The following is an 11,868-nucleotide window of genomic DNA, read 5'->3' as shown; positions in this document are numbered from 1 at the left end:
GATAATTTGTATCTGTTGGAGAATAAAGAATAGTAACCGGTTTGCTTCAAGGTGCGAAATCGCTTTCCTTAAGATAGATTTTGCCCCCACTAGAAGTGCGCAAAGGGGATCCACGAACTGCCTCCAAGATATAATGAAGCCAGTAGGAATGTCCTACTATATTTGACGACGCTATGCACAAGCGGAGTCAATTCTGAAATGCCCTTTAGAGAATAACAAGCCTTAGAGAATCAATCTAATTACTGTTTCTGCAGTATAACAGTAATTAGACAAACAAGAATGAAAACAATAGAAAAAATAACTTTGGTGGAATAGAAAAGAGAGTTAAAAGTGTACCGGAAGTGTTAGAATTTGTCCAGAAATGGGTAAATTCGTTTTTTTGTCTTGAAATGGCTGTGTTTTGCACTTTTTATTGAGCCTCTGGTGACTTTTCAGTGTGAAAAGCACCCCTGAATAGTGTCTTTCCAGTTCGGTTTGAATTCTGGCCGTTAGATCGCGCCCATACGCGATTCAATGATCCAGATCAATCCTGGAGTGACTGTTGGGATATTTAAAATCCTGTCCTCCCCTGTAACCGTTAGATGATCCATCTACGGTACAGATCTTACCCCCTAGATTCTTGATCGTTGGGGGAAGGGACACAATCTAATGGATCACACCCACTGACCGTTGGAGTACTGGGCCCGGTGGGCCGACCGTTAGGCTCGAATCAAAGCCCAACCCAACCGAACTATTCGGCACTGGGCTTGATGGGCCTATGACCTATTTTGCCCACCCACTAAACCGATCCACAATCGTCTAGATCCAATGATCCAGATCAAATCTGAAAAAATTAAAGGCTCCAATCGCTCATCGCTACGACGCGCCTAAAAAAACACCCTATGGCCCATAGCCCATTGCCCACGCCGCACGAGCGCGGACGGTAACGCACCGTCTCGCGATTCAACCCATGGCTAATACCCCACATGCACACAAACAAGAGAAAGGAATTTGTGAACTAATATATGCCCATCTCCAACTTTTCTCCGGAGCAATGTGGGACTATCTTTTCAATGCACTTCTACACTCTTTCCAAAAGCAAAAGCAAAAAATAACTTTTTCAAAGAATAGCTTTTTCATTCCTAAAACAACTAAAAACAAATATTTTCCAAAATTTCTTTTGACCACAAAACACTTGATTTTGAAAAATCTTTAACACCCTAGACATCAAGGTTGATGTTCTAGTGTTTAAATAGATGTTGAAATGTCCATTCACCAACGGATTTATCCCTTTTGGGGACCAAAAAGGCTCTGTTTGGTTGCATAAAAATGTGGAATTGTGGTGGGATTTGAGTTCCAAATGAAGTTCCACACACCGTTTGGATGTGTTTTTTGTTTTAAAACTCTCTTTGACCACTGGGGCTGTCGCATGCTTGTCGGCCCACGTGGCTTTCTCCACAACGCCGAATGGCAAACCCAATAATTGGAGTTTTTTTAGTGGAAAGGGATGAGAGCGGGATTTGGAAATGACCAAAGATTCCATCCCGCTGCCCGAGGCATTTGGAGAGGACATTTGAGGGCAGAAAAGAGGTATGTAAAAACAAAACACCATTCATGGCCAAAACCATCGTCTCTTCCTCGAGCTCCTCCTCCTCCCCCTCAGTAGCGAAGCCGGTGAGCAGAAAGCGGAAGGCTAGTCCAGTAAGTTCGTTTGTTCGTTTTTTTTTTTTTTCAATTGAAGGTTTCTGAAGTGTTGTTAGCTATGAGATAAAGTAGTGCTTATAGGTTTTACGCTATGAGATAGAAATTTTCAGTCTAAAGAATATATTTGATTAAGACAGACATAAGAAAGGAAAGAAATGAAGATCATAAATGAATAAGGGTGATGGGAGGCCAGGAGCTATCCCCGATAAAATGACTAGACAACATGGGAGTCATGCTCAACTCCTGTTGATGATGGAATCCTCTGAAGACCATGAGTCTCTAGGCGGTAGGATCTACCATAACAAGTCCGCACGGAACCGACCGTGTAGGCCAAGGTAACAGGCGAATGGGAGCTGGAGTACCTTGGGGTAACAGGGACACTTAAATGAAGAAAAAATGAAACTTTGGAAATCTATATTTAGTATTTCAGCTTTACAGTTACTTACTTATCTTGGTGGTTTCAGCTTTACAGTTACTTATCTTGTTGGTTTCAGCTTTACAGTTAATTTATCTTGTTGGTTTCATAAAGTTTTACTTCCTGCACTGGTTTGTCGATTGATATTTCTCATAAACCTTCCTCATTTCATTGATAGCCACTACTTGTTGAGCTTAGCCACATGATCCTGTTGTTCTCACTCAGTTTTTATCTCAGGGTCAGAGAACGTAAGAGGAGTGCTTGCGGATGAGGACATTTAGTTCGTTGGGCAGGGGAATGGAGTCGAATAAAGATTTGGAGATGACAAGCCACATCAATCTCTATGGTTTAAAGTTTTAGTTGGAAAAACATTTATGGACTTTTAATTATGTTTTTATTTAGACATTGAATAATTGTAATGGGATCCTCTTGGTGTTATGGAATAAGATTTATAAATATTAGTGTTGAAGTTTGAATGATTGCGTAAAAAAAAAATTTGGTAAGTTGAGCAGGTTGTTCTTGTTCGTAGCGACCTGTTGGATCGGGTTGTTACACAAATGCATATATAAGCATAAAAGAAAAAAAGAAAATTAAAATGGGCACTATATTTTGACTGTTGTGAAATTTACAAGTTGATTAATCATAAGAGCATGGGGTATGCAAAATAATCAAACAAACATATGAATTTCACATAAAAATATTCTACATATGATTCGGTGGTAAAACCCACATGTGGCACTCGAACGTCACCAACACCCATATGCGGTCGAAATTTAAAACCATGGTTCTTATCATAAGAGCATGGGGTATGCAAAATAATCAAACAAACATATGAATTTCACATAAAAATATTCTACATATGATTCGGTGGTAAAACCCACATGTGGCACTCGAACGTCACCAACACCCATACACGGTCGAAATTTAAAACCATGGTTCTTATCATGGTTTAAAATTTCGACCTGGAATAATTGGTGAATTTTTTCTTGTAGTTTTCTTATTAGTCGAGCGGTATTTAATTGGAGAATTTTTTTCTAGTTGTTTTCCTATTAGTCGAGCGGTATTTACTTGGTGAATTTTTTTTTTGGTAGTTTTCCTATTAGTCGAGCGGTATTTAATTGGTGAATTTTTTCTGATAGTTTTCCTATTAGTCGAGATTTTTTTTGGTAGTTTTCCTATTAGTCGAGCGTCACCGTCGATACAGAGAGAAGAAGAGGAGACAAAGCCTAAAAACTAGTAACTTTGTTGGAGGGGTTTTCCGCTTTTGGCTACTGGGAGAAGCCTCACAGGATTAGGTTTATGGAAGAGAAGATGGTGATGGGCGTGGTGGTGATATTCAAATGGTCGCTCTTCCTCATTTCTTCCTTTCCTCTGCCAAAAAAAAATGTTTCCCCACCATCTTACCATTCGCCCCCATTCCCCCCATTCGCCTCCACTCCACCATTCCCTCCATCATTCCCCTCATCTCCACCATTACCCTGAAGCCCTTGAAAATTTCACCCTTTTATCCATTAAACTTCAGATCTCCATTTATCCCTTTTAGGAAACTTAAAGGCAATATCGACGTCTCCACATGGGCCGCAAACGATGACAGCGGCAACGACGACCGCAACGACGACGGACCGACTGAAAGAATACGGGAAGAAACATTAATATGCGTGAACTGCACGACATATTTTCGTTTTAATCCAAAAGAACCTTCTCGTCACGTATATCGCTTTATACGTCACAACCAAAGAAAACATGGAGACAAAACGAAGAAATGTGAAAAGTGTCTGAATGTTTGAGGGAGATCCGGATTTACACGAATGTCCCAAGATCCGAACAGTGAAGAAAGCAAACGAAGACATATCCGCTGGGACCGGTAACGGCGGCATGGATGACTGACCCATTGATTTTAACGACTCCAGCGCTAGAAGAATTCGGAAAGAACCTTTAATGTGCGTTAACTGCCCTGCAACATTTGATTTTGATGAAGAAAATCCTTTAAAAGATTGCTTGTCGGCAATGGGCACGGCTCGTCATTTTAGCCACCTGCTACAAGGGTACATAATTTCGCCTGTCAAATTCTCAGAAAGAATCAAACTAAAGCTCTCAGATTTTATAACCTAGGAAGCTAAAACCTGGATTGTATATTTTCAGGATTGTAAATTCCGAGTTTAAGCTTATAAAATCCAGGATTTTACAATCTTAGATTATAAAACCCATGTATCCAAACGACCTCTTGGTGTCTAATCATTGGGAAGAAGCTTGCATCGGAACGAAAACAACGATCAGTTAGTATGAAAGTAACAATCCTTAATTACAAAGATTGGATTCAACCATTTCTATCCCAGCAAGTTCAAAGATGGAAACTCCATCAGGAAACTTCAGCAATGAATATCTGAACCTAATGTAGTACTTTGTGGCCAGGCAGGACTACAATAATTCTGGAGTAATCTGCAGAAAAATAAATGAAATGAAGCCAAGCAACACTTTTGAGTGTATTAAGCAGATATATGAACAGATTGTTACAATACAGTTACAACTTTATGATTTATTGAACATTTTTACTTAATAAATAACAAGCAGTTTGCCTTTTGGTATGAAAGGAATTTTTTTTTCTCACAATCTTACATAGAGGAATTCTGATTTGGTTTCTTGGACTCCCAGCTTCCCTCTTAAAGAAAGAACCAACAAGAAAACAAAACCAATGCCTACTCTCTGAACAATCTCCATTTCTACCCATAGACAGTTAGCAGAAACATGTATACGCCAAATGATTCCTTTTAGAAACATATGGTGAGACAAAATCAGTAGCAGAGGCAGACGAACCGGGTATTTGGGCTGGAACAAGTATTTGAGTCCTGCCGGAAGCAATTCTTTTTCCGGCAACATTTGCGTAAAACAGGCCGGAAATGGCAGGTACGAAGACATCACTTTGAGAGCAGATGTAGAAGTCGATGGCCTTCTCAAATTCAGAACTTTCTGAATTGAGGAACTTCCCCTTCTTATCAGCAGGCATTATACCTTCCTGCAACAGTTTAAAAGGCAAATTGCTCTTGATTTTTCCATGCTACTCAAATATGAACGATAGGAAAAAAGACATAAATTTCACCAGCACATGTTCAAGTATTTTTCATGACTCCCATAGCTTAACAGATGATAAATTCCTAGAAAAGGTCTATGTCAAATGTTCAAGATCCTCCTGATTGACACATAATTTGGCCAAGTCCACTTGGTTTGGAGAGGTTTGGATAAACAAGTCCAAACTCCAATACTTTAAAATACCATCCAAGCCAATCATAAAGTGGGCCGATACTTAATCATATCAGGGATTGTTTTGCCGACTCGGTCACACTGAATTTGGAAACTGGAATAGCAACTTATGAGGAGAAGCAGAGCTCGAAGATAGCTCTGCAGAATGTGATATGATTCATATGAACAATGAATTACATCCAATTCATTTAATGCAAACCAATATAAACACCCCGGTTAAGTGTTTCACAAACAACACAGTCAATAATATTAACCATAGGATTTTTACTCTATTTTCGACTTCTGAAAATGAAAATAATCTGGTCATTTTCATACCAGTAAAGCATCGATAATTTTTTTTACAATTTTAGCTAAAAAAATTAGCTTTTTTCTTGGAATTTATGATTGCATTGATTCCATCAAGAATCAATCTCAACTTTGGGGGTTGCAAGTTCCTTAATGAGGGATATTTTCTAATATTCGTGTATTTACATCAAGACCTAAATGTAGCTTAGTCAGTCTGTGATATTTCAAGTCTGCATTTACTATTTGCTTTTGTAGCAGACCATGTAAAGAAGCGATAAATAATGAGTTTTGAAAACAAGAAAAAGTGTTTTCACCTTTGTATAGGTTTTAGGGAAGATGTCTTTTAGAGCATCAAGACTTTCATGCCACCTAGACTGAGTCAGATAGATTGTGGTGTCTCTGTCAAAGCCGATTTTCCTTAAAAAATCACCAACCTCCTGTGCATTGTAGCAACTTTTCCTTCCCAAACCTTCACTCTCTTTGCATCCCCTCTTCTGCAATATCTCAACCCTCAAGTCCACTGCAATGAAATGACCATCTGATTTACGACTTAGGGTTCTTAATCTCTCAACAATCGATCCAACCACTTCATGAATCTCTGGTTGCAATTCAAGAGTACCAAACATTGCTTGGCACGCGACTGAATTTATATCCTTCTGTGTTTCTCTTATTTTCATATTTACCGAAGGAAAGAATGTTGCAAGCCTTAAATCCCCCTTCGTTCTGAATATTGGTTTTATGTGTTCTGAAATATAGTCTTCTGTTACTCTATTAGGGACCCTTACAACTGCAGTTTTTCCAGCGGACACTTCAGCAGGTTGCTCCTTTGCTATGACTATCATGCCTTCCAGACTCTTCAGAAACTTCTCAACATCATAAATTTCCTGAAAGCCCCTGCAAAAATTTGTAGTACTTCAAGCTCAATGAAATAGATATATGGAGTACATATTGCTTTGTAATGATGGATCATCGAAATGTCCAATGGGTAAAAGTTTCTTTCTTCTTATGTTTTAAATAACTTCTTGATGCCAATAAATTTAGAAACAAACAGAAAACTCTCCTGCCTACCCCTTATGAGTGCCAGTATGCCTACAGGATATATGCCTGTGTGAGTATTTTCTTTAGTATGATGTTAAAAATAAAATAAATAAAAAAAAAAAAAAAAAAAAACAAGCAACAAAAAGGATATTTAAAGCTCAAATTTCAAACTCACTATAGCGTGAGCATAAGCTCATGAGCTCAAAAAGGTGAAGTCATGACATCAGTCAAGATTACAATGGGTATGAAGCATGTAACTTTAATTTTGTAAATGTGCTAAAGTTGTTGAGTTATGCAACTTAATGTTTAAGTATTTTACATCTTTCTCAAAGGGTAACTCAAATTTCTCTAAAGGTCACTCAAATTTTAATTGACCAAAATCAATACTGTGTTAACTAGACATACAGACAAAGACAAGTTTGACAAGGTATCAGCAAGGAGGCCCAAGAGAGACACATGATTCCAATATGTCTGTGCAGTTGAAAAAATGATGTTGAATAATATATGATTATATGCCTATTACTCTGATAAGAGCAGTGTAGATATAAGTATCCATGTAAACAGAAATGTGTTTAAGCCGTATGCATAGGACATGAAAATAGATAAATGCATGCACTAACCTCTTTTCACCCAATTCACGTCCCCTGATATCAGGAATTACAAGTGTAGCTCCTAGATACCTTGCAATCACCACTGCATCGGCAACCTGATCAAGGAAATAGTGGAAAAACAAGACAACATTAGAAAAGCATACCATGCTAAAAAAAATTCACATATAATATTAAGGTCTACAGAGGTATAACTGTCAATATCAATCCAAACTGTAAAAAAAATCAAAGGGCTACGTAACCCTATTTTGGCTGTCTCTACTAGAATTAGTGAACAAATTCTCATATGGGAGGTTTATCGATGCAACTCAATTATCAGCTTAAGTCACATGCTACTCAGACATACTCAAAATAGGAAAACATTCAAAGGAAAGAGGAAAGATAATGCATCATAAAGAGATAATAAAAAAATAAATAAAAAATAAAGAGAGGTAATCAATTAAACCCTTGACCACTGTCTCTTAATTGATTACAAGAAAATAACAAAAGTAAATCATAGCGAAAAAAATCATGGGCAACTTAAATCTGTGAATTACAATATAAGCTAATGTAAATAGAGAAAAGGGTTCCTGAGGGTGCCCTCATATAGCTTATATGAGGTGGCTCTTTAAAAACATAGGGGCCCCACATTGTTAGGATGATCCGAAGCATTCATTTGAAAGGCCACATCATAGATATGGTGTGTACAAAAAATCAGCTCCATTGGATCATCCTAACCCCTCCAAAAGTGGGGGCAAAAATGGATAGACACATTTTGTCCACAAATCTGCCCATTTTTGCCCCCACTTTTGGAGGGGTTAGGATGATCCAATGGAGCTGATTTTTTGTACACACCCTATCTATGATGTGGCCTTTCAAATGAATGCTTCAGATCATCCTAACAATGTAGGGCCCCTATGTTTTTAAAGAGCCACCGCAGCTAAGCTTAGCTGAGGGCACCCGCAGGAACTGCAAGCTCATGTAAATATAAATTTAAACTTATGCCAAAAAATAACAGGACTCATTCATAGTCAAAACAAAATCATGCCAAATCAAATCAACAGAAACAAAAATATGTGAAGTACAACACAAGCTATCATAAACATAAAATTTCAACTAATACCAACAAAGTAGAAATAATGCATAAAATTTCATCCGGCATGAGGAGCTCAGTCAATGAGAAATCAATACTTGCATACCTGTGAGATATGGTATTCAGGACCACCAGACAGTGAGAATGTGATGAAACCTTTTTGTGGCTCTGCCTCTGCATGTCCAGAAAGTTTAAAAAAATTAAAAAAATTAAAAAAAAGGAAAGGAAAGAACATAGTGCAGAGAAATGTCTAGTACAAAGTATCACAGGATTCTTTCATCCTTGTATTCCAGACAAGGGAATAAAACTTACTTGATCCTGGCTTGGTCCAGCAAGGTTTCAGCTCTTGGTCATCCTCCTTCCAAGGTCCTTTACTCACCCGGGAAAGCATGGAAACACCACGGTCTTCAACCTTCATTACATCAAATTGAACACCAGATGCCCCTTCTGGAAGACTCACCTTTAAGAACACATAAAGATAACTTTTTTTTGTAAGAATTCACCGATGTTTCACTTTCTTACAGCTTGCAGAAACTAAGGTGTTTTGCAATGAATACATGAGGAAATTTTCCCACAAGATAAAAAAAACAACAACTTCAAGCATACAGAAGCACAACAAATAGACAAAAAGAATAGAAAAATTAAAATGCTAATACAACTATTCCATTCAAGATTAGTGACTTGATGATCCACATTTCCAGTACCACAAACACTAGCAAACTACAGATAGTAAAGGTAAAATAAATTACATTAAGATAGTAAGCCATTCAGGATCACAGAAACATGTGTAACAACTGATATGAAATTGGAAAATGAGAAAAAATAAAATAAATTATACAGTGTAATAACAACTGAAAAGAGCTTGGAGCGGCACATCAATGTTATGGCAGATAAAGCAGGGAAAAAAGAAAAGAGAGGGAACATGTCTATTATGCTTCAACTAAACCAAGGAAAACAGAAAAAATAAAAGCAAAACAAATTTTATTTAGATGCTAACAGGGAATATTATCAATGAAACAAGATGAAATAGAAAAACAGGTTTTCAAGGAAATGGGAATAGGTTTTCAAGGAAGAGAAAGAGATGTCTCATTAACCTGTGGATCATGTTGAGTAAATCAACTTAACCAGAGAGGCCCTCTTGAATACATTAAGAAAAGATGTTTACAGGGCCAGAAAGACTCGGCGAAAGTAAAATTCCATGTCTTCTGGTTTCATGTAATTCAACTTCATCAATTGCTATAACTATAAGACATGCTTAGTTAAATCATCATAACATTCTTGTCCTCATCAAGCACACCCAACACTAGTTAAATTAGTGTAACATTCTTGTCCTCGTCAAGCAGACCCCAACACTAGATTGATGAGTTACCCTTACTGCTGATACTATTATTAGTAAGTTTTTGGCGCAAAAAGACTGCCACAGGATTCAAACGGTGGTACGCCTCTGATGTCAGAGTTATACCGGCCGAGATATTGGGATGTACTACCGATATCACAAAAAAATTTCTATATATTGGCCGATATATCGTATATCAGAAGGGTGCCAATACCGATAGATACTAATATACCTTTATATTTAAAACCATCACTCTAAGTTCCCCTTAAAATCATGGTATTATGGTAACATAGCAACATAAATGAAAAACATCCATTATAATCGTAGAAATCAACTTCTGAACAGGGGCACATCTTGGCAGAATCCCTGCACACTTCTGATCTAGATCCTCTATAAAATGGCATGACGACTATCAATTTTAAGGTATTGATGATCACTGTCTTCCAAAAAACTCCATAAATCAATGAAAAACAAATCCAGTTCAGACACAGATTACATAAAAGGCCTAGATCTCCAGATAAAAACTACACAAAGTCAAAACCTAGCTCAGGGTCTTTCCATATAAACCCATAAAAGCCTAGATAACAGCCCCTGGGGCAGCCATGACACAGATTGGAGGGAGATGCCTCAATTGAATGCCACCTCTAAAGGATGACTAAAATTAAAAGAACAAACGCACAACCCACATAATCAGACTTCAAAGGCTGTCAACCAATCCAAAATCTAATTCTATCACTTGCCGACATCTCCAGATTCATTCAACCAAAAACAAAAATAAGATTTAGCACAGACACAAACTCTCTCAAAACCTGCAAGAAAATATTTCCTTAACCTCTTAACAAGCAAGAAATAATCTACAAAGGAATGTTTTAAGAAATGTGTAATCAGAAAGCTCCACTAAACTCGCAGAAACACATCTTTCTACTGCTACTAAATAAAAAACAAGTAAAAATGGCATGAGAGTACAACTATGAATACTTTGTAACTCCTTAAATCTTTGACGAAAACATCAATTCTACTGCATATAAACTAGGAAAACGACAGAAATCAAATGAGTAGACAAATAAACGAAAACAACTTAATCAAAGCTACCAGACACACATCTATCTATTCCACTATAAAGCAGGAATCAAGATAATCAGTAAACAGTAGAAATCAAACAAAAACGCACCTTCTCTATCGAAAGCATATCAAATTAATCGAAAACAAAAGGAATTGAATTACAATTTATGTTTGCTAGTTACCTCAGCCGAATCGAAATGATCGTTCTTGATCATATTCGCCAGCATTGCGAACATAGACAGTGTGAGAAAAGCTCCGAGAATGTGCCTCGGATCCACGGCCATTTCCAGATCCAGAAAAAAGTAAAAAGAAGTACCAAAAAAAAAACCTCAAAATTTCAGATCTGGCCTCACTATTCAGCCATATCCAGACCTCAAATTGATCAAAAAAAAAAAAAAATGAAAAACAGCAAGCAGAAGAAACTTCAAGAATCGAAGAAAAAACCAGAATACTTTTATCAGATCCAGACAAAGGCCAGCTTGGGAAGCGAGAGAGAATCCAAAAACCCTAGCTTTCGTCTCTCACTATATAAATACAGAGCTTAAGAAGCTCGAATAGCAAATCAACAGATAGAAGTGAATTATCGACGTTTGTTTTATGGCATTGTTTATAGAGGCGACACCTCAAAAGAGAAAACGATAGCTAACCTGCCTACGTTCTACGTTTCTTTTTTCTACGGTAAAATTTGGGGTTGGTTATTTATTTATTTTTACCGGAAGGGATAAAAAATGGAATTAGCACGCAGTTGTTGTTTTCTACCTGCGACTTGCCGCCAACTGGAGGACGAAAGAGTGCCACTAATTACGGATTAATTAGTGTTAATAATTAGATTAGTGGCCCATGGTTTCTAACGTATTGGACTGTTGAAGGTGACTCCTCAACTGTTGGGTTTTAGATAGTTGCCATATTTTTAGGGGCTTCGATTCTAGGAAGGAGGATCGAGTTTTATGGAGTCTATACAGCAATCACTAAATCATTTTTAGGGGGATCAGGACCAGTCATCCAGTGGGCCTGCTACTAAAAGATATTGTTTAGAGGGCTAGGATCATCTTACATTTGTAGTTTGTACCGTGTGTGAAACAACCGATTACTCCAAAAGCTTAAGCTGTGT

At 37.5% G+C, this 11,868-nt stretch overlaps 1 protein-coding gene across 1 annotated transcript; it reads right to left on the bottom strand.

The window, feature by feature from the left end:
* Positions 1-4,557: 4,557 nt before the first annotated feature.
* Positions 4,558-11,344, bottom strand: LOC143879763 (protein MANNAN SYNTHESIS-RELATED 1-like). Its single transcript, XM_077382306.1, has 6 exons — positions 10,940-11,344; positions 8,672-8,819; positions 8,466-8,533; positions 7,300-7,385; positions 5,956-6,535; positions 4,558-5,111 (listed from the first exon to the last, which is right to left on the bottom strand). Exons 1-6 carry the CDS (start codon positions 11,039-11,041, stop codon positions 4,833-4,835), a joined length of 1,263 nt encoding a protein of 420 aa, XP_077238421.1. The 5' UTR covers positions 11,042-11,344; the 3' UTR covers positions 4,558-4,832.
* Between the last annotated feature and the right edge of the window lie 524 nt (positions 11,345-11,868).

This window comes from Tasmannia lanceolata, unplaced genomic scaffold (assembly GCF_043159265.1).
Source record: "Tasmannia lanceolata isolate RefF3 unplaced genomic scaffold, GAP_Taslan_0.1 ptg000006l, whole genome shotgun sequence".
Lineage (NCBI taxonomy): Eukaryota > Viridiplantae > Streptophyta > Magnoliopsida > Canellales > Winteraceae > Tasmannia > Tasmannia lanceolata.
The sequence above is the reverse complement of the archived record's forward strand: the minus strand, read 5'-3'. Positions and strand labels throughout refer to the sequence as shown.